General features: G+C 41.0%; 1 protein-coding gene across 2 annotated transcripts in view; it reads left to right on the forward strand.

Annotated features, from left to right (window-relative positions):
• Nucleotides 1-450: 450 nt before the first annotated feature.
• Nucleotides 451-27,177, forward strand: part of tp53i11b (tumor protein p53 inducible protein 11b) — a 41,310-nt gene continuing 14,583 nt past the window's right edge. The window contains exons 1-3 of one of the 2 annotated variants that reach the window (XM_078282887.1): nucleotides 451-547; nucleotides 4,782-4,905; nucleotides 23,991-24,130. In XM_078282887.1, coding sequence (XP_078139013.1) covers nucleotides 24,002-24,130 — 129 coding nt within the window. In that variant the 5' untranslated portion in view covers nucleotides 451-547; nucleotides 4,782-4,905; nucleotides 23,991-24,001. The remainder of the gene's footprint in view (nucleotides 548-4,781; nucleotides 4,906-23,990; nucleotides 24,131-27,177) is intronic. The other variant, XM_078282888.1, reaches the window with a different exon arrangement.

Consider the following 27,177-nt stretch of genomic DNA (forward strand, 5'->3'; position numbering starts at 1 on the left):
TTTTCTGAGTTGGCATTTTGTTTGAAGTCAGCAGAAGTAATCCCCGTGTTGGCTGAACAGAAATGAGTAAAATATTGCAGAATATTCTGAGCACGAGGGCCTCACTCCAGTTGTCAATCAGCTGCGCGCCTATTGGTGGAGGGAGGGGAGAGTGGAGCTAGTCAAACTACCGCACAATAACACAAATTACCGCACATTACCGCAGCGTGTGCTTTGTTTTGTGCGTCTCTATACTGTATCAGACAGGGTACAAACAAATTACTCAATGAATGACACACAGACCACATTTTAAGGCGAGTAGTAGTCTGAGTGTTACGGTAGAGGCAGCCCTATGTGCGGTTTCGCGTGCGCACTTGACTTTACGGTAAGTGGCCGCTCTGTCGGATTGTTTGCTTCTCCAGGGTTTGTGAAACTGAATACTGCGATGTGAATCCACACACACACACCACACACACCACACCACACACCACACACTGTGCGCACTCGTTGCAACACGGCGGCTTCACTTCGGAGCAAAACTCCCCGAGACACTGTTCAGCTTCACCGTGTAAGTATTGTTAGATTTCTATGAAGTGCTCTAGTAGTGCTTCATGTTTTTGCGTTTGTTTTTCCCAAGAACTAGAATTTTACTTGGAGATGCGTGTGTGGTTTTGCTTTTATCCGTCAAGGTATTGGGGAGTTATGATTCTTTCCACGTAGCTGCGTGATATTATAAGATCGTTCAATAAAAAAAACAACTATTTCTTCACAAGGCGCTTTTATTAGCAAGCTGGTGAAATTGTATCGTGACATTATGTGATTTCTCTTGGTAGGCTAGAGAGGCAAAGTTGAGCGTGGCATTCAGAGTTGCTGACGGGCAGCTCAGTCAAATAAACCTTATTGAAGAAAGGCAGTAAGTTACTTTTGACGCGTAAAAGTATCACGCAAAGAAAGCGTTCATCTTTATCAGATGATCAAACCGGTTAAAGATTGTGTTGTTGGGCAGTTGCCCGCCGGTTGCTCATACACCCCACCCAGTTACTGTGAAGTTATTTTCCAGCGTTAGTAGTAGGCTATGTTAAGGTGAAGTCCTCTAATGATTACTTGATAATAAAATCAAGAGACCCCCGAAAAACGTGTTGTCAATATCCAACGTAAGCTATTCTGATCCCAACACAGAGGCGAACATTTATAGTTGTGGTCTTAATCCACAGTAAAAGCTCTTTGGTTTGACCAGCCCGAAGTACAACAGGGCTTTGAGCGCTGTAGTCTGTTTGAGAGCTGGACGTCTAGAATATTTTTTAAATTTTTTATTGAGGGAAGTCAGAATTGGATGTGAAAGTTGATTGACTGGTTGAATAAGACAGTAGGAGCCAAAATAATAGTCTTTGTGTCTGTCTAAGGGGTAGACATTGCCCAATTAAGGCAGCACTCCAAGATATTTCATGAGAAACAGACCAATGTGCCAACTATGTTATCATCTCTCCTGCAGAAGGGAGAGGGGAGGCACTGACAGCGGTGTGCTGTAACAGAGAGAGTGGATGAAAGAATGAAAGAAAGGAGGCTGTCTCGGTGTATATTCATCTGAACAGCGCAGATGCACTGGGCTACTTTTTCCAGAAGCTTTGTTGGTGAAGTAAAGTGCCGATAATCAAACGAGACAATGCAGAGGCAATGGGGGTATGCTGCTGTTCATTCTTGGGAGCCGTAGATCATTCACTGTGAGAGTCTGCTTGACACACAGCAGTTAAGGTTTGTACTTGGTATGTCAAGACTTGTCCCACATGCAGTTTAGCTCTGTTGCAGCACAGAATGTACAGTATTCTCAGCACTTATGGACTGAGCTGGAGAGTCTTGTTTAGAGGTCTGCAGAAGAATCATTTTATTATTTATATATTATTTATATACTTTAGTATTTATATTACAAGTTATATTCCATTGCCATTTTTAAACTCTTGAATGTCTTGATGCAGTTTCCCCATGGGGATCATTTAAGTTCATCTCATCCCATCTCATACCTGCAATGTAAACTTTCCTCTATTTGAACCTTCAGTTACTGAATGCATGGTAGAGCAGACTAATGAACAGTTTGATTTATCCCTCAAATTACCTTAGTTGCTTAGTTTATAATTGCACAAAGACATCATGATAACAATTGTAATACTACAAGTATTCAACACGCAGAACAAAAGCTAACCCAAGGTGCTGGCTTGGGTAAAAACAGCAACCAATAACATGGTGGCTCTTCTATTCTTTCAAAGTGAAGAACCATGAAGAAAAATGAGGAGACACATGAAAGGATTTTATCCCTCAGCAAGACACCTTGTAAATAGCTTATTTGCTTTGTCTTTTCCATGTATCAGGCCTTATTACCATGGCAGCGGTAGTACCGCTCTGCTCTAATCATCTAATGATCAATGAATCAACACGTCATCCAGAGTCTGTGGGCGGGCGGGGGATCCTAATCGGCCAAGGAAGTAGGAAGGATGGATAAGGGGCTTCCTTCCCTGTTCTTTGTGCCCATGGTGACAAAGTTGCATTGTGGAAAATGAATAAAATAGATAAGGAGTGGGCAGTAGAGTGTTGGATGTCTGTGTTTAGTCATCAGCATTGTACCGGCGGAGGTATAGGTTTGACAAACATCCTTTATCTGGATTGAAACAAAGCAAGTGTCACCACACCATAGGATATTTTCTGCTCTCACCAACTCAGCTCTCTATTCGGCGACTGGAGAAGTGGCTCTGGTAAATGGGTCAGATCTGGCCTAATGATGACCTTTTGGAGTGTCTTTTTCATTGAATGCCTCTGACAGCAGGATATTGTCACCTCAGCCAACCCTGCTTTCAAAGACTCTTTCAAATGATCACAAGCTCATCCTCCTAATGGCTCTCATACAGGATAAAAGCATGACTAGCACAGCTCTTTATCACACAGAAGCGGCACAGCTATACTTTTCATTGGGCATCCAATTCAGCACTTCAGGTGTGTGAGAAATGCTATTATTGATGTTCTGAGGACAGTGGTCTCAAGATGATTGTTGGGATGTCAGGTGAAAACACTGACATCATATTTGGGCAGCTGTTTACCATAGTGAATAGAAAAGCTGCCCTTCAACTGGAGAACCTGTGTTCAAGCCCTCATGTTGGCAAGTATCCACCCTGCTTAAGTGTCCTTAAGCAAGACACTGATTCCCTTCCAGTTCCAGGGGTGCTGTTGACCCGTCTGACCTCCTTATCGCAGGGGGGGGCAAATTAAAATAGAATTTCCCTACAGGCACCAATAGAGTATCAGAATATTATTATATTCCTAGAAAACTTGGAGAAGAACAAGAATTTTTTTTCTCTCTCTGTAATATTAATGTTTCGATTGCAGTCCACCAGGCAAGGAAAGAGAGATAATCTGGTCTCAGCGGAGCCGGGCTGTGAAGCTGAAATGAGCCTTAGAGAGTTTAGCAGCAGCATATGTAGATAGCTGAGCTTCTCTCTGTAGACTTTGTGATGGGGCACTGAGGCAGGCAGCGGCACCGAGTGCAGCCCTGGGCCATCCCTTAGGTCCTTTGCACGCTGTTGGCATACTGCATGCTGGGTAGCCAAAGCAGATGGTGACCCTTTTTCAGTTTTAACCCTTCAGTGATTAATTGATAGTCCAGTTCATAACGCTGTCCACCTCCAATTGCTCAAAACCAAAGGCACTACCCATTGTAAGCATTATGAATTTAGTGGTTACTGAGGTTAGTTACATGTGTAAATTTAGATCTTGAGAGCTTGGCATCTTGTTTAAGGTTAGTCTTGATTCTGCCTGAAGCGCTCGTCCCTGGCAGATCACAGTGGTGCAAAGTGGTTTCTCTAGAGAGAGCTGTTGAGGATCTTTGCCTCAAGACCTTGTATTTTATCACTGGATTTTCTTATACTCTGAGAATGCATAGGAAGTCATTCATTTTTAATCACAGCTGACTTTGGGCTTTGGCACACAAGCCTGTAGGTATCAATGGAGAGAAGCTTTGCTTCAGTTACACTATTGCTTCAGGTTTATTATTAAAATGGCAAAAAATAAGATTTACCTCAGCAAAATGGTGGTAAGCTATATTTAGTTTCATCTTTCTGCCCTCTGGTACCTCTCTCTGGGGACTATCTATAGCAACAATATTGGTCAATCATAGAGGAAGGCTTTATTCCTGGAATCCTCCCTTTTTAATTTCCTTACTCTCTGGTGTGTCAGCGGGTTAGCCATAGGCTTTAATAATGACCCTACAGCAGATGTGCTTGTGTTTATTTCCAGTGGACAAGATTAGAGAAGCCAAGTCCCTATGTTGCTTTTCAGACGATGCCTTTTTATGGCGCTGATAGGCTGCCCAACTCATCGATGATATCTTGGGAAAACAGAAAGCAATTCCATTGTTGAGTGGTGGCAAAAAGCTGTGGACAGTTGCTGTGTGTATTTGGCAAGGCATTTCCCCCAGGCAGCTCCAGGTGTCCACAGAAAACCAGAAAGATCTCATTTTGGAGTCATTATCTTTTATAATCCATTTAGGTCCTATTGTAATGTTTTATAGAAGATGTCATGTTATCTTTTGGTTTGGGTTGTTTTATAATATTGTGATGAATGTGCATAGCAGTAATCTCATAGTTCTTATTCTGCAACAATCCTAGCTGTTGCACCCTTTTTCATTTGTTTAGGAAAAATATTCCTGTGGCTTTTTTGGGAAGTACACATGTTGTTTGTAGTTTGCCAAGGGCATTTAATTGACTTGCTATAGTAAATGTGTTTTTCCATCTAAAAAACCTGTGATTTCTAACCAACAGGTAATCTTTAAGAGCATCCTGCAGGACATTTGGTGTAAGAACAGCATCGGCAGCATCATATATCATCTTCAACCAGGGGTTAGGAGCAAGGCGTGAACCCCATATTTCAGAGAATCTCTATTCAGTAAGTCATAGTTTTATTATCGTTGTATAGTACTTAGCGTGTCTGTGGTAAAAGGCCATCGTCAATGAGTCTTTATTCACAGTCGCTCTGAAATGAGGCATGTGTAGGGTTGTGCTGGTCAGCTGTTCAGAGAGAGTTTTTTACTGCAGACTAGTTGCTTGGAGCCTGTATGTATTCATGCTCACAGTGGGGCATTGTGATTGTTTGGGCTGGTTGTCTGTGTGTGAATGCAAAATTTTTTTATGATGTGGTGTCACATTTCCCCCTCGGCATTTGGACAAAGTCACCTTTCACTTCTCCCCAGCAGCACTCGTGCATTAATGCATCAGGTCAAACAGTTTCAGCACCAGTACAATGGTATATCTGGTCGGTCGACCCCTGGGCAACCTTTTACCGGAAGGACTCAGCTCTTACAAAAGGATGAAAGAAATGGAAATGTCTCTAAATGTTAAGACTTGAGGCGGCAGCTTTATCTCTCCATGGACGCTCCCTATCGCCGCGGAGCCGTCCCCATGGAGGTTGCCAAAGTAATCCCTCTCCTACAGTCACTCAGTCTTTTTCATTTACTCATTGATTTCATTAAGAGGTGGGAGCTCAGCAGTAGATCATCATTCACAATCGGCCACCACTGATCTGACGACTGTTACCAGTTCACTGCCTTATGGATCGCTTCATGTGCCGGGTTCATTTAGGGGTTGCTTCAGTAAAGGAGTTTTGTTTTTTTGGTAGGAAATGGAAACTACTGATTTTGGTAATATTTTGTCCTAGTGAGAAAAATATTATTCTTTGAAGAAATAATCTTGATACTTTCACATAGATAATTGTCTGCTACTCTCTATCACCAGATTACCACTTTAAGATGGTTTCTGTAGCGACTCCAAGAAGCAGTCAAAAGAAAAGTCTTGCAAAGTAGCAGAGATCAGACAAAACTTGTATACCACAGAGTATAAGAATAAGAATTTTTTGGCCGTGCAAACTTGAATGAAAATCAATTGGCCTTAATTCATTGTCAAATACACCAACTGCTGCATTAAATATAGGGCAGATGGATTCTCTAATGCTAATTAGGCTTAGGATTTATATTTTGATCAATATGCTTTTATTTATTTATTTATTTATTTATTTTACTCCCGGAAAGTGTTTTAGTCTGCGCCAGTCTTATGGAGTAATGAGCAGAATATATACAACCCATGTTTTTTTTTTCCTCTCAGCTTCAGCAATGCTTGTACCAGCCTCTGGAGAGAGCTGGAATGCCAGCACTTCAGATTTTAACCTATACCACATCCACTGTACAAAAAGATTCACAGCTGTGTATTTAATCCATTGTGGTGCGGGCAAACCAATCATCTGGTTCAAGTTAATTGAATCATCCGGTTAAATATAGGTAAATAAATGTAGAAATTCAAATGTATGATTTATTTCTTCTTTAGGTATTTGTGTGGGTCGGCTTGGGTCACAGAGTAGATGGGTCCAGTCCATGGCAGACCTTTGTCCAAGAATGTGCCATTGAAGCCTGTTTCCTGTTGTAGTGGTTTAGATACGGAGGGTAATCTCACTCGTATGACGCAGCTCCCAAATAGTTTTGATTTGAGTATTTATTTTTATTATAAGTCTGTTATGATCATGTTCTCGGACCATCCGGGCCAGACTGGAGGAGCAGTATTAATATCACTGGCCCAGCTGGTGACCAATGTTCCCTCTTAAGTCAGCGGTGCCCGGTGTATGCAGGTTTCTGTTCCAAGCAAACACCGCAGCGGCTGAATTCACTGATTAGTTGCAGTAAGCAGAAAGGGACACATGACCCGTCCAAACTGTGTTTATCATGTGCATTGCGCTTTTTTAACTATACTGAATTTAAAATGGTTTAATATCAGTATACTGAAAATGCCAGGATTTAAAAAACATTTAAACCTTTTGTCCAGGATTGACTGAGTAGATGTGAGAAAAATATTAGTTAAAACAAAATAAATCCCACAGTATGGTTAGTATACTATTAGGATTGTGTGTGTGTGTGTGTGTGTGTGTGTGTGTGTGTTTAACAAAATTCAGACATGGCAACAATCTCAACTGCAGGAGCTCCCTTTATAAACATTTCACCCCTGGCATGCAGTGATGAGTGACACATGCTGGTGACACAATCCCTATGCGAAATGTCACCCACGCCTCAGTCACATACCGTCTGTACAAACACAGCCACCTAGTCTTTGGACTTTCACATATATTTCTGTTGATCAAAGCAAGTTAATTTACCAGATTATATGTTTTTTTTCCTAAGGTCTAACCCTAACCCGAAGTACTCTCTATTATTCTGCAAATTTTTGAAGGATGAAGCATATTTAATGCAGATGTATGCAAATGCATGCTAACAACCTAGCCCCCTGTCATGCAGATTGATTGAAACCCAAGGTATTATATAATTCATCTTTGAAGCCAACCAAAGCTGATTATCAAATCCAAGAATGCCAAGTCGACACTTGTGACCTTGTGGAGAACGTTCTTCCCAAGTTGTCTTGGAGAGAACGATCTTGTCTTGGAGAGAACTGTAAGGAAGCGCAGAGATGCTTCCTTACAGTCTGAGATGGGCTTTGTGCTTGATGTGCGCAATCAATTAAGACACAGAGCTGTTAATTTTGTTTCAAATGACTCTGAACTGTACATTATAGCGCTGCTCGGACATGATTCGTTGTCCTTGCACTAAATGTCGGGGCTTCCCTTTCGTTCTCGTCAGGCAAGTCACCGTCCGATGCATCCATCCGACTGGAAAGTAAACTTCCGGGATGTTTATCCGTCCTCCGTCCTCATGTGGTTTTGTTTTGGAATCGTGCTTTGATGGTTGGATATTACGTAAAACGCATCACGGACACAAGAACGCACAAGAACACGTATTGAGAAACACCTTGCACATGCCAGATCCTGCATATCAACAGTTGTTTTTGTGTGTGTGTATTTGTGTTGCTAGTACGCACATGCTTTGCCGTGACAGCGCTGAGAAAAATCCCTCCTCCTGCCCTGATAGCAGCTGATGCCTTTAGTAACAGTAGCAGGTTTGATCCTCAACTTCTTTCTAATGCTAGAGCTGTCAAGCCCTGTAACACAGAGGCTCTACTACAAGACTGGCTTTGTTAAGACAGAGCTTTATTGTCAAAGCGTCATACAGTTTTAATGCTCATTGACTCATATGTCCCACTGAGTGAAATACTGTCTGAAACACATTTTGCCTAATAACACCACACAGTAATCCCCAGACTGTGCTCATTTCTGTCATTATGACACATTAACTTTGATAAGTTGTGGTGCTTATTTTGTGCCTCTTTGAGAGCATATCCATTATATTTGTCAAAGCAATTGAATAGTACGGCTTCAAAGAATAGCCTGTCAGTGCTTACAGTCTAGCAATATTTTATTGTAAGGAATATTTTGTTGTTTTTTTTTTGTATATTTGTTTGTATATTGTTTGTACTTTTTCTGTACTTTTTCCAATAGAATCTGTTGGAATCTCTAATTAAATGTTGAGCGTGGCATCTGGAGGTTTACTTGGATGTCTGTTCCAAATGCAATTTTATGGCAAGCCAAGCAGCAGACAGTCTAAAAATGTAACCAGTCTCTTACATAGCTCATTCATTGTTGAGCGTGGAAATTTAGTGGCCCTGACAGGCTTTTTGACAAGAATGAGGCAGTGAATAGCTTCTTGTCCAATCAGAAGTTTAATTTTCTTCTAAATAGAATGCAATCATGCAATCAGAAGCAGGCCCGTGCCGAGGGAACAAGCTGAACTTGGGCAGATTCTCTATTAGGACCAGGAGACAACGGCAACCTTTTCCCTGATTAGATCTCTACCTCATCATGCTTTAACATCAACCATGCTGTGCAGGCATTGATTGGCCACTGGCTAGGGTTGATTCCCTCATTTGTTTCTGTGTAAACTCACCTGAGCCCTCATGGCATTTGTGGTGCTCGGTAAAAACCTGATTAGCGAGCTGCGTGGGTGTACTCACATCCTCTGAGAGGTAGCTGTGACATAAGTGAATGTGAGTTAATCCTATAGACTGTGACATATTTTAGCAGCAATGACCCAACCATTAGGAACCTTTTCCTAGGCATAAAGCAGTGGGGAATAATCATAGTTTAAAGCATAGAAATATTTCTTTAAAGAAGTAAAAAATCACTAACTTTAAGACACTTAAACACATAGACACATGAACAGAAACACATTGTGCAGTCACATCTTTATTCACCAGCCTTGGTCTTACCGGTTCAGTATTTCAATAGGTCTCCACTGATTGCTGCTGCAATGGGCTATTGAACGAAATTTGTCCCCCATTTAAGTAACAGGCTGTCTGAGCTAGTCCTGGCAGCCTAATGTGGCTTGAATGCATGTGGGCAATGGTGTGATTTTCCCTACATCAAATGACACACGCATGCACACACACACACACACACACACACATGCATACACACACACACACACACACACACACATAGAGTTGGAGCTGTTATTTGAGATGGAAAGCTTTTCTGCTATAAGCCTCGGTCCAGAAGAAAGTGGTATCCTTTGTTTAAGCTTTGTTTATCTGAAAAGTGAGGCTGTCTCCACTACTGTTAGCGAGCTGCAGGCCATGTTCCACTTCCTCTATAAGGACATAACATTTCCGTGAAAAGCTGTAATGACCCCTCAGGAAATGTCAGGAATTCTTTTGGCTCTCATCTGATTATTTGCACAAGTCAATAGCGCCACTAACAAGCTAAGGCTTCAAAACTGCTGTTATTTGTGTGAAAAAAAACATGGTGACGTTTGAGGTGCTGTTTAGAGGTATATATTGCATCTAAAGATTGTTGTGTATTATCTGCTGACAGACAAGGGAGAGGTTGTGCTTTGTGAGAGATAATAACATGCAATGTCCCCACTATTGATTTTGTGTCACCAAGAACCTTTATTATTTGCGCTGTGTCTATAGAGTGGGACAGTGATGGACAAACCAATCACAGAGGCTGAATAGTAACAAGGCTGGTGTGTACCTGTGTTGGTGTGAACCTGCAGCTGTGTGTGTTGTGTTTTTGTGGTAGGTGGCTGCCTACTGAGAGAAACTGAACAGTTCAATCAATTCCGCCTATCATTGCATTGGGGCAGGGCAACACGGAAACAATGACAGTGTGATGAAATGTTGAAATAAGGGGCTGTGTTTTGTGGCAAATTGATGGCCAGAGAGAGCTATTTCATTTCAGAGGTAGAAAACCACTTTTTTGTACAGCGAGAGGTGGAAGATAGTGACCTGAGAAACCTAATACTCCGTCATTCTGGACCCCTCGGTCTCTAGAGCCATTAATGCTGGCCATTAAAGCTCACTAAACCAACATCCGCAAACACTAACGTTGATTTTATTGGCCGTTACTGTGGTTGAGACAATCTTGGTTACTCATTTGAGCAGCTTCAGGCAGCAGAGGCGCGGTTATTGTAGTGTGTGAAGCTGTGTACGTGTGTGTGCATGCACTGTTTGTTTTGCGTCACACGACATACATGATGGGCCAGATGAAGCCTTGGAGTGATGAGCGCAGGATTATATGACGAACCTCTTTCATGATGCGTATTCAGGAGAAAAAAAGTCAGATGACAGCGCTGCTAAAATTGCAAACATTTAATGGAATGTCATATGTTGCTCGACACCAGAACGGATGAAAACATCATGGATATTTTCAGTCTGTGTTTCTGACCTTTACCAAGCAATTAATGCCGAATGAAGAGATCCTTAGTGACGCAGACTGAGCCCTCAAATGAATACTCTCCGTCATCCAACTGGGCTGCCTAGCAACCAGGTAGCGCTTCAGCAAACAAGACTGACTGAGCAAGGAGGCACCAAGTCAAAGGCTTGAAATAGTAAAAATGTGGCACCTCAGGGATCATTCTTCTTTACTACTAGCGCTGTTTAATTTATGATGAAAGAAAATTGACTCTAAGTGGTTTGTTCCGATGATATCTGCAATCAAAAACATGACAGCAATTAATGTGCTTGGTAGCACTAATTGAACTTCATTGTTATTCTTCAGTACCTCAACCGCTTTTGTTCAGTTTCTAATGGATAGACCAGAATACATGGTGATGAGAAATGCCTCAGAATAGGCCTGCTTGATAGTTTTTCACAGGTTAAGTGTGACGTGACGTAAAAGATCAGCCTTCCATAGTGGGAGACAAGATGCTTTGATGTGTTTGCTGTTCACACTTTGGGGGCACCAGGAGGAACAGAAACTCAGTCGGCTGTGGACGAGCTGCCGCCACACACTGCTCTCCAGAGGCCAGGAGCCCCTCCAAACTGCTTTATTACTTACTCATTGATATGGAAGACAAGGCTTGGAGAATGTCTCAGCCCCGCAGGTTTCACCAGGGACATGGGACATTCTGGAAATTACAAATTTCTCCCCCTCACTTTGTAAACCCAAGTTATTTAGCAGAGTCAATACGTTCAGAGAAGCAAACTATGGAGTGGTGTAAGGCCACACTGCTGTTTGGCACTGCAGTCTGTGAACAAGCCTAGTGTGTTTGCATGCCCTGGAGGGCTGCACAATTAATCATAGATAATTATATATTGCCATTTTGTTTCCACAATTAATAAGTCTGTAATTCAGCTATATTGTTTGTCAGTTCTTCTGAAAGTCCTGGTGTGGTACATCAGGTGCTTACGTGTGACCAGTCACAACTTTTGAATGTGCGACATGCACCCATGTGATCAAAACACAAGTTAAGATGGAGAAGCAGGCAGCTCCGGTGGGAAAGAAAGAGAGAAACCTTACATAGACCATCTCTGGAAAAATGTAGCAAAGTGGAAAAGAATGGATTGACCCAGCGTTAGAGAGGAAGGTCCTTCTCCTTCTCCCGAGTCTTAACATGAAAACGTTTTAGTTCCTAGAAGGGGCTCATCGTCTGTCATTTGGAGATACTGAGGTTTTAAACCAGTTGAAGACTAACAACTACAGATTCTGTGCAATCAGAGATAACTATAGAAATATGACTACACTAATGCATATATTGTATATGGTAGCAAAGTAGGGGATTGAATGATTAATGCATTAAATAACTGGCCAAATGTAGATGACGTGATGTCACATTGAAATATTTGCAGCTCAGCTACAATGGAGTTTAATGGCAGAAATCAAAGAGCAAAGGCTTCTTTCTATCATCATTTTGCATCAACGTTCAAAAATCATACAGACAGAAATCCATCATAGAAGAGGCAGAGATACCAAATTCTCCACTGACAGTAGCCTCAATCAACCAGAACGCAATGCGTTTTGCGTAAGGAGCACGACTCTCACTTTTTCTCAACTGGAAAAACTTGCTCTCTTGCTCTTACTATGCTACTGTTGTTACCATCAGGACGGAGGTACAGGGTACCGCCTTTGCGGACTTCCCGTGCCCAGAGATCCTTTATACCTTCCAGTATAGCTCTGTTAAACAAATCCTGATGATATGAGGTGTGTGTCACTTGCATTTTGTTGTATCTTGATTGTTGGTGATGTTGATGTGGAGCACTTTGTTGTTAAATGTCTGTCTTTAATTGTAATGTCCTTTCTGTTGTGGTTGTATTTGTCTGACAGCTGCCACAGACACAAAGAGAATTTCCGAAAGGATAATAAACTAACTAACTAACTAACTACTGATATCACTATCTGCTCTCTCCACCTATACGTACTGAAAGCAGCAAGTTCTAACACGTTCTCTGGAGGTTGTATAAAGGCATTCTGGTTAGTGTAGGAAATCACTAACTGAAGGAGAAGGCAGATCGAGGAAGGTTGAGGGAAAGTGGGTGCACCAGAAAAATGATTACAACACTTCATCACAAAATAACTGCTGGAATGCACAGAACAACACAGACTGATGAAACATAAAGCGTAAGTGTATCTGGAATGGATTTTTCCTTTACATTTTTCTTTAAAGGCTGGATGCATTAAAGTAAATCTAGCTCAAGTGAAAAATATATTTCTAATGTTAAAGCATCTTTGTAACACCGAGTGCATAATGGCATTTGCATAATTTAAAACATGCATTCTAAGATTAAACAATGTTGAAGGGAAGGATGGAAGAAAGGAAAGAAGAAAGGAAGGGTGGAATAGATGGAGAAACGGTCCAGATAAAAAACAGCATACATTCATGTTAATGTATTGTTTTGCCTAGATCTGCAGCTTTAAAAAGGATGTGTAGTAGGGCCTACTTTGAGTCATGTGATGTTATGTAGAAAAGCAGTAATGGGATACCCAGAACCTGAGCCAGAGGCCCAAATCTTGGGGGCAAAAACGTAGACCCTGTGTCAGGTCTATCTCTCAAACCAAACCCACACATGCAGCCCCAGCATTTCTGCCCAGTCCTTTCTATAATGTGATGCTGTTTATCACTCCTGAATAGGACAGGACATTAATGGGGTTTTTTTCTGCAGGCCACAGTGGCTGGTAAATCCAAAAATTTACCAGCCAAATGGCATTTTGGAATAGAGTAAGACCTCCAAATGATTCTTGGTTATGTGCTAATGTGACATGTAGACTAGTCAAACTTAACAGTGACAGAAAAGAGTTCAGAACCACCTAATGTGTGCACTTTTGATCTTGTGTCCTCCACTGTGGGAGAACAGGTAACACAACAGTCTTAACTTACTACCATTTATAAAACTCCAGCTTCAAACTGCTGGTTTTATCCATCGTTGTCTGCATGAATACTCATTACCTGTAGAAATCTGTACTTACTTTACAGCTACTCATGTTTCTCTCAGCTCTTACCTAGATGTGATTGTAGTTACAACTCTTTCACTATAATAATTCTCCACTTCTCTTATGTTCCAAAGCAAAATCCATTTCAAAGCACTTTCAGAGGCACCACTGTATCTGTTACTGTGTGTATTTTAAGGGCACGAGTGTGTTAACTCTCACTGCACGGTTTCCCACGCACTTACAGTATTGCTGCACCTTATTTCACATGTTGCAGTGGAACATCTCTCTAATACGACACCACTATTATGTTTACAGACAGTATTCACATGAACTGTTTACACAGAAGCACATGTGAAAAGAGGATATAAGCTGATAAGGAACTTTTTTATTATCTGACATAGGCTTTCAGTGTTTTATAGCTGTAGGTTATTTTAATTTGTGTCTGATGACTGTTCACCGTCTATGACAAACATTTACAGCACAGCTGCCGTACCATTTATAAAGCTTTCTAGCAGAGCTCAAAGTAGTGTTTGTAGTGATAGTTTTGGAGCATGCAAGAGTATAAGACATAACACTTAGTAATATGTAAGAGAATACGAGAGACCGTGTCTACAAGCATTCCTAAAACGCTATCATTATTATTATATATTATTATATTATGCGTGTATTATACGTTTTATACGTCTTTATAGATACCCTTATGTTGTGTTGTAGATATGGTCTTCATACCTGTACACAGTGGTACCACAGTACCAATGCAGTTACTTGGTCTTGGTACTGTGATGATCTTTTGCATGGTGTAGGGTCAATGGTTACCTTTTAAGGTGTTTAAAAATCTCGTATCTGCTAAATGCCAACAGTCTGGCAGTCTGGAGTGGAAAGTAATTGGATGTACAAAGTTTTATCCAGGAATAACCATTTGTTATGCGTCATTTAAGCCTGCCTCATTAGATCAATTAATTAGACTTGGCTAACAGTTACCGTGGGCAACGAGCAGTTGACATCTGGTATTTCCAGCTACCTGTGGCTCCACTACATCACCGGGGCCCTCCATTTCTCTGTTGAGGTGCTGGGCAGGGGCATGCACATACTGTATTACATACTGCAGCAACATACTGCAGCAACACTGTATCTGTATTTTCTCATATTTTTCAATGGACATCTTAGCTTTCTTCAACTTTGGTAATATTTGTAATCCTTGGTCAAAGTTTTACAACCCTAGTTGAGGTGGTATTATAATAATGGAACAGAACCTCTGTTTCCACATTCCACCCTATCCTCCTTTGCAATTATAATTACCCTTTATCTTAAAATCATAGTGACAATGTAATAACATGGCAGCTGCAGAGATGAGCAAATCAGCTATAACCCTAAGTGTTAGTCACTGCATAACAGCAATAATAATAATTATATAAGTGCCGATAGTAATAATTTATGGGTGGCACTGTGGCAGGCCTCTCTCTTTCTCTCTTGCTATAATTCTATCTTCCCAACCAACCTGATTGATAGCACATTGCATGTAACAGAAAGGCTCACTGCTCGTCTCTGGCTTACTGTACAGGAGAGACGGAGCCTTGAAGTTTTTTGCTCCATCAGAGTTGTTGGTGTGTATGTTTTTAGGTGGGGAGCCGTTTCTCCTCTCCTCTCCTCAGTGTGTGCCGGATCCCCGCTGAGCTCAGATGGGTTTGCTCCTCGGAGGAGATGATTCACCTCCCAGCTGCGTGTGTGCAGAAAGTGTCAGCTCTGCTTTACCTCATCACATCCCTGCTGCTCCTGCACTGGCTTCACAGTGAGCCTGCCTTGGCAAGCCGGCTCCAGAGATAGAAACGCCAAACAATCACTGACAGGCCTCAGTGACCCCACACTAGTAGAGGCACCCCCCACCCAGTGCCCCACATGGGCCTATTGTAACAGATGGACAAATTAACTACCAGTCCTTCTTACCCAACCTTAAATGGGACATTGTGTCCTTGCATTGTGGACGAAGACTACAACAGTGTTCAGTCTGTGAGTGTCAAGAGTTTTTTTCTGTGAAAGTAAAGGTTTTGCTCATGTCGCTAAACTGTCTCCAGGAAATGAATAGATAACTGTTTAGAAAGTGTGGCTCTCACAAATAATTCAGTCTGTCATACACCTGGTGTATGCTATTTTTTGCTGATAATACAATTAATGATACAAGGCAAGGGAAGTATTTTCTCTGTTGGACTGTAAATGTAATAGCAAAATGTAAAAATAAAATGTAGGCGAGGCACCGCAGATGAATAAGGAAAAAAAAAAAAACATAATATAGTCATTTTCTTTGTTAGTAACATACAGTATGTCATGAAAAAATGTGGGAATTTGCAAATCTTTTGCTATTTTTTCTTGTAAAATGCTCTATAAAATAGAAATGATGACAAAAGATAGCAAAACAGGCCTCTGTAAATTACCAGTATGTTTTGTTAAGAAGCAACATGGCAAGTTTGGATATCAACAAGTTGAGCTGAAAAAAAGGTGTTTAACATACAGGAAACGTTTTCATTTTGAGTTTTTTTCAAATGTTGTGCTGGCATGAAAAGATAAAGTATGTTGTTCTTTTTGAGGATTATTTTTGATGATGATTGTTTTGTATATGTTATGTAGCTATAGTACTTACAGAAACAAAATATTATATCTCAGAATTGACCACCCCAGCTAGAATTGCCATTTTCATTTTTTCTGTGGCACCTCACTTTAAATTAAAATAAAAGTAAACACAAAAGCCCAGACTTTTTAAATGTTCAAATCAGCATTGCTGGAAAAAAATCTATTCCAGTTATTTTCCTCCTCTTGTGCTTGATTGATGAGGCAGTGGTAGTAGTGGAAGTAGGGGGGAGGGAGAGAGGGAGGGTTTCCTCCACTGACATGAGGGACAGGCAGAGGGAGACCCAGCTGGTCTTCTGTACTATGAACTGTCATCATCCACCATGGCTGCAGCTAACATCATGTGACAGCCCATGAAACTGTTGTTAAGAGATGGACAGCAGAAATGGACATTCCTCTTCTTGCCAACAGGTGCTATTAAACCACATTGGAGTAATTTACAGTTTTTCTCAGTCGCTTTGGTACATTTCTCGAATCATCCTTAACATTTGTAAAACAGTAAGTGCATTTCTCGAAACAATTCGTACAAACTGCACCACACAATGGATTACCTGCAAAAGCCCGTAACTTGCTCAAAATCCTTAGTCTATCTCTCAAAAGTAAATATTTATGTCAATGAACATCTCAGTGCCATCAGAATGACAAGTCCTTGTGTCATTGTTTACAAACAAGATAGTCAAAATGCTTAGCCATGTTGTCAATATAACAGTGTACTCTGTAAGTATTTTCTGATGTAAACTATGGCTATGGTTTTGATGACAATGATTGAAAATGCACAAGGCTGCACTTTTTCTGTATGGCATATTTCAATTTCAACAGTACAAAGTTACACATTACTGCATGTGGGAGATTGATTGCAAGAGATTGGACAGGATTCACATTTACGTTTTTACTGTTTGTACTGTAATTTGTTGACAGACCATGTCATTGCGATACAGAAAAGAAAAAGACAAGACTGTTTTACAGCACTGCATAGCACAAAGGAAAAAAATACAAAATTAGAAATGTAAACATAGGAAACACCCCTTAGGCAGAACTGTACATGCAGCGCTGTATGGGGAATTACAGTGCGGTCTTTCTACGCCTCCTGACGATCCTGCCTGTCTGCTATTTTAGAGAACTGGTTGATCATTGGTTGATCTAACGCTTCACACATTCCCCTTCATTAGTGAAAGATTCACCTGAGAGCAATTCATCAATTCAGGACACATTTACAAAAAAAGTCTAATAGAAATGTATAGAAAATATGCTTGACAGATTATGACAACTGGTTCAACCATTTTGCATGTAATGACTTATGCAATGAACTAATGCCTAGATGTTTTGGGGGGTAAGACTATTCAACAGAGAACCAGTATAATACATTTTGATCAACATGACATAAGCAATTGATAATGTATGAAACAGCAGACAATTGTACATAATCATTTGCATGAATGTGCCAAAGCATTTGCAATTTGTTCAAAAGAATGAGAAATTGCTTTTATGATGTGTACAAGTGACTAGATGATGTGGAGGTTGAACAAGTAGTTTTGAGAATTTCAATTCTGATCTGAGAAATGTACCAAAGCGACTGAGAAAAACTGTAATATCTCAGTTCATGACCAGAGTAATCAGGTAGCAACAGCACTTAAAACTGTCATTTTCAGGTATTATTTTAGCATTTTGCAACTGATGTATATCTTCGAAAGCATATAGTAGCAAACGGTACCCCAACTGTAGGTAACATTTCATTACTGCATGGAATTTTTGTCTACAATACTATGACTGCTGGGATATCAGCCTTTTTATGTAATTGGGATGGACTCCCCAATGATCTACAGTACAACCGCTGCAGAAACACTCTTACATAATCATGTTGGAGTAAATCAGCCAACAACAAGGAGAATTCCCTTGCTGCAGTGTGATGTAATAACTGAATATTAGACAGGGAAACCCCTAATCCCAGAAATCATTAGGTCTGGTTCATTCAATGGTAACTGGCCCCAGATGATTTAACAGTAATAATCTATTCTACTCTGCACAATAACCCAATGATGGCAACTAAGGACCAGTTCTCCACAGACGAACTGTGTGCACAGATCTTCTCTGTGTTGTTGTATAGACTGCAGTTTCCAGGGGATGCAGTGGCCTGTTCTGACTCAAGATGGGAATTCACTGCCTTCCCTATTGTCCTTTGTTTATAACCAGCTGTCATAAGCACTGCTTTGTGTTTTCTTCTATTTCTCTGCCCTTATTCCACCGTTGAGCCTCATTGGCAATTTCCACTGCGTCAGAGCCAGTAGAGTAGGAAGCCGCTACTGTAGGAGATATGAAGAAGAACAGAATTTTTTACACCCCCAGGTAGCTCGGTACATTTACAGGGCCCACAGGGTTTCCTGTGCCTAGTGGGAGTGAATCCATTTATCACCATTCAGTAGGAATCTGAGGCGTTGTGAGTGAAATGCTGAGCACTCACAGACTTCAAAGCAGGGTCCAACAATAACCCAGGCCCACTGGCCCAGGGGTGCTAGAAAGTCATGTTAGGCCAGTGACTGAGTCACTGAAAAATTCTGCCACACTCTTCCTTGGCATTTGGATGTGGTCACATATAATTAAGGATAACTCAATAGGGAGTGGTCATCAGTTTGACTTGCCTCTTTACTGCAGCATCCAAAGGATAAGCTCAGGAAATAAATAAATAATAATAATAAGTTTTGACCAATGTTTTAAGCTTGGATGAGACTTGGAATTTTTGGTAGTTATTGAACTGGGCAAAATATGAAAGGGATGAATGATTTATTAGGAACTGATTTAAAATTTTGATCACACCAGCAGTAATTGACTGTGCCAGTGTGTGCTTGTGTGCAAAAATGTCGACTGTAGAGCCTGACGGCTATAAAAATTAGCTCTCCAGATCCTCTTCCCAGCCCACAGCTCTCAACCCACAGCCAGAGGGGGTGGCTTGGTCTGGTGCTCCAGGAACACAAGCAGACAAGTCCTAACACTGTTAGGACATCTGGAATCCAATAAGGGTCTAGGATGCCTGCTCTAATTCCATCAGAACACGAGAGACTGGATCTTCCTGTCCTCAGCTTTAACTTGTACTGCGGTGGAAAGCCCTAATATTCCTTTGGGCAGTGAGAAATCCATGCTGTTAGCACTAACCATGAGAAGCAATGCATTTATTAAGGTCAGCAAATCATTCAGAGTGGGCACTGGAGGCAGACATTTCGATGAGGATAAACTCCCTGTGCTGGTGTGTAGAGTCTGATGAGCGGTTGTGTCGTTTTGTTCCTAATCTACTGCTGGTACTGTGTGGTGCTTCCAGATATCCCAAACAAGGTGGGAAGGGGATTGAGGGGGTAATAGGGAATTGGGTCTCAGGTTATTTGTGGAAAGGAGGAGGAGACAAATCCGGAGTCTGCTTTCTTGTTTTCAGTAGCACATTTTCTCACACTTACTCCTCCATGCCCACACATAGTGCTTTGTTAATATGACACAATTATTTTTTTTACTCTATATCTTGCCACTTACTAACTAGAGATCTCTGAGGGAGTTCACACCTTTTCCGCAGTATATTTAGCAGCTTTTGATTTCAAGAGCACATGCTCTCTCTCAAAACCCATGGGAAAGAACAAAGAGAGAGGATTGTTTCTACACATAATGACATTATTGCTGGTAGCCTACCGCAGCTCCCAGCTTTTGATTTATTCTTCACTCTAGGTGGACAAACCTGGCCTCCTCCCCTCCCACTCATTAATTCATATTCATATGTTCTGCTGTGATATGAGTCTGTTCCCTTTGTTTGTTTAGCCCACAGGGAGGTAAATGCATTGACATCCTGCCAAGACATGCTCTATCACAGGAGGTGAAAAGAACTCCATCTTTTCAGACTGCATCAATAGCAGGCTTTTCAGGCTGCATCAGTTGGCTGTTTTAAGGCCTGTGGCTGATACACCCGGCGCTTATCATTTGCCTCAAAGCCTTGAGGCGATAACATGCATCAGTCTGTCATCATCATACATGTAAGGCTCTGGGGATGTGCCTTTCTCAGATGGAATGGTATTTGTTGATGCTGCACGAGAGCTTTCCATATTGGGGCAATGAACGCCCTCACATATTGCTGAAATCTGTTGAGTGGGTGTCCTTTCTATTTTAGTCAGGGTGTTTTAAATTGAATTTTCCATATCTTTCAAGTAATATATGTTTGAAATGGGAAATAGGATTTCCCAGATTGGAATAGCATTTCATGAGCAAACAGTTCTCACAGGAACACAGTCTTGCATATTGATTGTTTGAGTTGTCTGTTCTGTTCTCATCCTGCTGAATTGAGAAATATTCCTGGAGGTATTTTTGGATCCTGGCAAAGATTTCACAAGTCCTCAGCTCACTATGCTCACTCCTCACTATGTCTTCAAAGCCTGTCTTCAAATTCCCATTCCTCTGTTCTCGTCAGTAAATCAAGTTAGCTTCATACTCATACATGTAGATATCTTTAATTTATCTCATCTCAGGCTAACCTTCCACAGAGGCAGACATGGTAAAATTAGCATTATTGGACTTTATTATTGGTCCGAAGAATGAACCAAATTCCCAGCGTAGCTAGAGGTATCAAGATTGAGTCAATAGGGCTCCAAGCCATTTAAAGTGAGTATTATAATCTTATTTCTCCAAACTACCCTTGTAGACAGCACCTTGTCTTATGCTCGCTTATCTACTCTATCTAGACAGCATCTAGGTACGTCTTTTGTATGTGTTGCAATTTTAATCTCGGGTGTACAGTGAAGGGGCCACTGTCTCTGTTTTTAAGTTCCCTCTATCAGGTCTTCTCTCTATTCATCGCCTCCAGCCATCTCAATAATTCATTGTTTCACACAGCCTCTACCTTGTTCACATCTTCACTTCCCACCCCACTCACAATATCCAGGTGAAATGTTGTTTGCTTCACGACTCAAGTAAATATTTATGCTGCCATGCTGAAGGAGTGAGATCACTGTCATGAGTTGCCATTGTTCTGTGTATTGTTCAGGAGGCGACTTTACCAATCCTGTCTACTTTTCACCTTGAGAGAATAGGTCAGTTCCTCTCTAAGCCTTTTATGTTCTGAGAAGAAGCCACTTATTTGTAGCACATGTCTTGACAGCAGACTCATTACAGATCAGCGTCTTTTGATTTAACTTAAAACGTCACTTCTGACTGCAAGGGGAGCAGCAAAGGAGCCACCGGTGGCTCTCAGAAAAGACCTCATCATCAAGCGTGGTTTCAATAATGAAGAAACCACTGCTCCATTGGCAGTTGCTAGGCAACTGCATCGGCATTACTCTGGCAAGTCAAGGAGCACTGGTAGGGAGATTCTAGGGGAGAGACAAGACGCATAGTGAGGCACATCTCATTTGCCGCTCCATCTCCATTTTGATGGGGTCATGGTGCTGGAGCGGACCCATATTTAACCATGCATGCTGTAGGAGAGGGTCAACAACCCACAATGTCATTACTGGAATTTTGCATAATTTCCAAGGAAGCTTTTTGTATCTCTCCAGTGCATGTTTGATGATTTGCCCCATGTTTTTTTCTGTGAACGGAGGGGTTGTAGATTAAGATTAGTCACTTTTCTCCATGGAATGAGGAAGGGATTGAGGGTAGAGAGGCATCGTTGAGGCTCATCGCCCAACAGGGTTTCCCTTCTCCCCTATGCTTTCCTTCTTTGGCGTCTCTCTTACTTCTGATAGTTGAGGAAGAGGGAAAGCCTGGTGCCTCACTGGCTGTGTGGGAGTCTAAGTGGCATATTTGGCAACAGAGGCCCGAACACATGCTATGTGACCTTCAGCGAACTCTGCTAATACTATGTATGTAAGACATATTTGCAGAAGAATGTTCATAAGCCCTTACCATATGTCTTAGGCAGAAATGCACTCAATTCAGCACACTTTCTGGTCCCCACCTGTCTCCAATTGGAGTAGTTATTGTTCTCCAAATGGTACATTTAGGGACTCCAGGCTAGACAAGAGTATTAACACAGTTGCTTCTGTGTGTGTGTGTGTGTGTGTGTGTGTGTGTGTGTGTGTGTGTGCGCGCGCGCGCGTGCATGTGTGTGCACAGATAGATAACTCTCTTTTATGGATGTCTCCCTCTCCCTTTTCTATCTATATTTGTTTGCTTTCAGCTCTCTAATGCAGCCCAGCTGAGCAATTTGGCCTCCATAAGAAAACCAAGAGTATTATTCTCTTATCTCTCCTTGATGCTTACCTTTCCTCTAACTGGGTTGATGCACTTTCCATTTAATTGCCTTGGTAGAGAATTGAGCACTTCGTTTTTTGTTTTTTTCCCCAGTAGCACAGATCTTTTTTTCTTCTCCTGTGGACAAAGCTTGGTGTTAGGAAGTGATGTCCTCATACTTGGGAGAGTAGTTCAATAATTGCTCTTGTTTTACTCCTCTAGAGAACTGCCCTGTGGAGTAACCATCAATTTTTAGACAGGCCCATTGTGTGTGTGGTGTGTGTGTGTGTGTGTGTGTGCGCCTGTTGCCTCCAGCTGGGCCATTGGGTGGAGGTCACATCATTGAGTCGATGCTGATCTCCCTTGATTCGACTGTTGCTTGTTCCCATTGCGTCCACAGGCTCTATTCATTAACCCTGATCAATAGGACCACCACAGCGTGTCCTACTATCACTGTCAATAGCCCACGTAGTCAGACAAGTACATCTCTACTACATGTAAGGGTTCGTCATGTACAATCATTGCTAGTTTGATTTATTGACCGGTTGATTGACTGAATGATTGAGTGACTCACGAACGACAAGGGTTGATAACGAGCTGTGATTTTAACAAAAGAAAGCCTCAATAATAAAAGTCACTGATAGATACTGGGAGACAACAATCTTATCTTGATTGCTAAGGCTTGCAAGCCTATTGAAGTTTCACAATTACTGACTTATAGCATACTGTTTTTGTGAGTCTTGTTGTCTTTGTAAATCACAAGAAAATTACAAGAAATTACAAGAAAATGAAAGAAATTAGATGATGAAAGCATTGTTGGCAGGAAGAACTGCAGAAAAAAATGTCAAAAATGGAAAGAAAAAAAAGACAAAGCATAAATGTCTCTGTAGCCACGGTTAGGATAGAATACACTGGCTCACTTGAAAACCACCTTCAAGTTACTGAGTCTGCACGTCTCATCTTGACAGAGGAACCTGATCGATATGGACAGTGAGACCCTCTGTCTTCAAAGAGCCCAGCTCCATTTACACGTGTGTGTGTGTGTGTGTGTGTGTGTGTGTGTGTATGTAATGCAATAGCCTGTGTCACTATCAAATCCATTGACTCTTTGAGCAGGCACCTGCGTCTATTGGCCTCTCAGCAGACCTAGAGGACATCTGGCTCCAGCCTCCAGACTGACTGAAGAGGAAGGTTTTTATTGGTTGCCGTGCCATGTATTAGCTAGAACCATGTTATATAATTATGTTGCATAAGTCAAGTCCTCTAGGGGGGGTTATTGGTAGATTCGTAGATACCTCTCACTGTGCTGTAGGGAGGTGTCTGCCTCAGAGAGAGTGGTAAAACAGAGTCAACCTACTGCTGTTTCTTTTAAGATGTCGTCTGGAAAGTCAAACTTTCTCGCTCTCTCGTCTTTTGTCTTCTTTCTTATTTCTTCCCTCTCTTACTCATTCACTTACACCCCACGCCCTCCCTTCACCATCATCACCACGCACACACACTTCCTGCCTGCCCCGCCTTCTCTCTTACATGCACACACATGCACATGTATAACTCTCTTTCCACCTCTCTCTCAGGTGTGTGTACCATGGCGTCTAAACCTCACCCTCCCCTGATGAAGAAGCACAGCCAGACGGACCTGGTAAGCCGCCTGAAGACCCGGAAGATCCTGGGAGTCGGGGGCGAGGATGATGATGGCGAAGTGCACCGCTCAAAGGTCAGATTCCTTCACATGAATATATTCCAGTCATTTTAATTCATTATGGGCAGTACAGACAACAAAGGCATACAACTAGTAACTTAGCATTCCTGGGTGACTGTAGTTAAAGTTATATACACTACCAGTCAAAAGTTTGTACACACCTCGTTTTTCTTTATTTTTACTATTTTCCACATTTTAGAATAATAGTAAAGACATCAAAAACACAAGTGGAGTTATTCAGTGAACAAAAAGTGTTAAACAAATCAAAACTATCTTTAAAGGAGCCACCCTTTGTCTTCATAGAAAGGCAAAGGCTTTGGAAAGAAATTCATACATAGGCATCAACTTCTCACTATTTTTTTTTTTTGTGATCAGATTTTTATTTGGAAACAACATTTTATCCCACCCTCCCCTCCCCACCCCAGCCTACTCCCCTCCCCTCCCCCGGCTGGCATAAAAAAAAGATGAAAAAATAAAAAAAATAAATAACAAAAAAAAGAAAAAATAAATAAATAAATAATAATCTAATCAAATAATAATGATAATAATACTACTAATAAGACTACTACTAATAAATATATACACACATGTACTGTACGTGCACACATACTATGTACATACACATGCCTACACATACCCATATACATACAAATACATTTATACATACGTACACACATAACTCTCCACAAAAATAAATAAATAAATTTTAAAAAAAAATTACATTCAGCATAGCGAACCAAACATTATTGGCCAACCTGATTCATATAGATAAATTTAACCTTCTCCATTGCCTTAGACAGAACCTCAACTTTATTTGCCATGGCCCCATTTGACCGGGCAATAGAGAGCTCTAGCGAGATTATGTCATAAAACAGGGCAATCCAATGGGTAATATGAAGTGTATGTGGGGGCTTCCACCTCTGTATTAACATTTTCTTTGCAGCTGTCATACCTAGAAGCAACAATCTTGTCTGAGAAAAATTAAGAGATAATGAAAAATCATCATTTAAAAGTAAAATAGTCGGAGTACAAGGCACGTTGGTTCCAATTATACCTCCCATCAGGGATGCCACTTGAGACCAGAAAAACTCCACATCTGGGCATTGCCACATTGTATGCAAGTAGGTTCCTATTTCTCTATTATTACACAGAGGGCAAATGGGTGTAGAACAAAGTTGAAGTTGACAACGTTTCCTGGGAGTGAAGTACAGTCTATGAATAAATTTGTAGTGAATCATTTGATGGTTAAAATTTCGTGATGAAGCTTTGATATTTCCCCATACTCTCTTCCAATTAATAACTTGCTCCCAATCCTTTAAGTCAACATTCCAGACTTTGGTCACCCCCATTATAAGACTTGTAGCTTCCTGTAACTTTTTATACAGATTAGATACAAAACCCCCACATTTAGGTTTAATACATAAAAGCTTAAGAAGCGGGTGTATAGAAAGAGAATTATTGCATGGGACTCCATAGCTTCGAAAAGCAGCTCTCAATTGTAAATAAAAATAAAAAGATGTTCTGGGTAAATTATATGCGCTTTTAAGATCTTCAAATGATCTTAAGCCTCCATCATCCATAACCTGAGAGAGAGTGCGGATACCAGATCTCGACCATGTAGGGAAAACAATAGGTTTCCCACCTAAACAAAGGAATTTATTTTGAAATATTGGCGTCTGAGTGTGCCACTGCATCTCCCAGTTACCTAATTTCCCCACTTGTTGCCAAATCTGTATGGAGTGGGCAATAATAGGGCCAAATTTTGTTTGACAATATTTGGGGGATAAGCCACAAAATGCTAGTTCTTCCAATTTATAAGGGGTAACCACACTGCGTTCAATCTGGAGCCAAGGCATGTTCGCATCTTGAGAAAACCAATTTTTAAGAGGGCGGAGCATAAATAATAGATAATAAGAACTAAAATTGGGTAAGCCAAATCCCCCCAAATGTTTGCCCTGTTGGAGTATTGTGTTTTTAAGTCTTGGTCGTTTCCCTCTCCAGAGAAACTTAGATACAAGGCTCTGAATCCTGTCCCAGTATCGAGGAGGTGAGGGTAAAGAAAGCATACTGGATAGGAAATTAATCTTAGGTAAGACATTCATATTAATAACTGATATTCGACTACATAATGATAATGATTTATGCTTGAACCATCTCTCCAGATCCTTTGCGATAGAGTCGTGTAAACGATTGTAATTCTTGCTGACAATTTTATCAAGAGTAGGGAAAATATCTATACCAAGATACTTGAATTGAGAAACTATTGGTATTTCTGTATGCAAACCTGAATAACCTAAAGCATTATTCAAAAGTAAAAGTGCGGATTTGTTCAGATTTACTTTGTAGCCTGAAAACCTACTAAACAATGAAAATATTCCATTACTATATGGCAAATCATGTACTACATTATTGAAATATAATAAAATATCATCCGCATATAATGAGATAACATGGCGTGTATTCCCCACGACTATAGGACCTACATTTTGAGATTGGCGAATTTTTTGAGCCAGGGGTTCCAATGATATGGCGAATAAGAGCGGGGAGAGGGGGCAGCCTTGACGTGACCCTCTGCCTACAGGAAACGGAGAGGAGCAATGGTTTCCAGTCAACACTATAGCTGAGGGGTTACTATACAGCACTTTTAACATATGTATAAATTGTCCACCAAAACCCATATGTTCCAATGTAAACCACAGAAAACTCCACTCAAGACGATCAAACGCCTTTTCCGCGTCAATCGATAATATCGCAGGCAGAGAAGACATCTTAGGTGCAGCATGTATAATATGGAGTAATCTTCTTACATTGTCTGATGCTAATCTGTTTTTAACAAAACCTGTTTGATCAAGATGAATGAGCTTAGATATTATTGGGTCTAATCTATTAGCTAGGGTTTTGGCGAACAATTTCACATCAGAATTTAATAATGATACTGGTCTATAGCTCGTGCAAACTGTAGGGTCTTTATCTACCTTGCATAAAAGTGATATGATAGCTGTATTGACGTCTCTATTGAAAAAACCCTTCTGGAGAGATGTATCGATCATATCAAGCATAAT

Source organism: Centroberyx gerrardi, chromosome 4 (genome assembly GCF_048128805.1).
Source record: "Centroberyx gerrardi isolate f3 chromosome 4, fCenGer3.hap1.cur.20231027, whole genome shotgun sequence".
In the NCBI taxonomy this organism is placed as follows: domain Eukaryota; kingdom Metazoa; phylum Chordata; class Actinopteri; order Beryciformes; family Berycidae; genus Centroberyx; species Centroberyx gerrardi.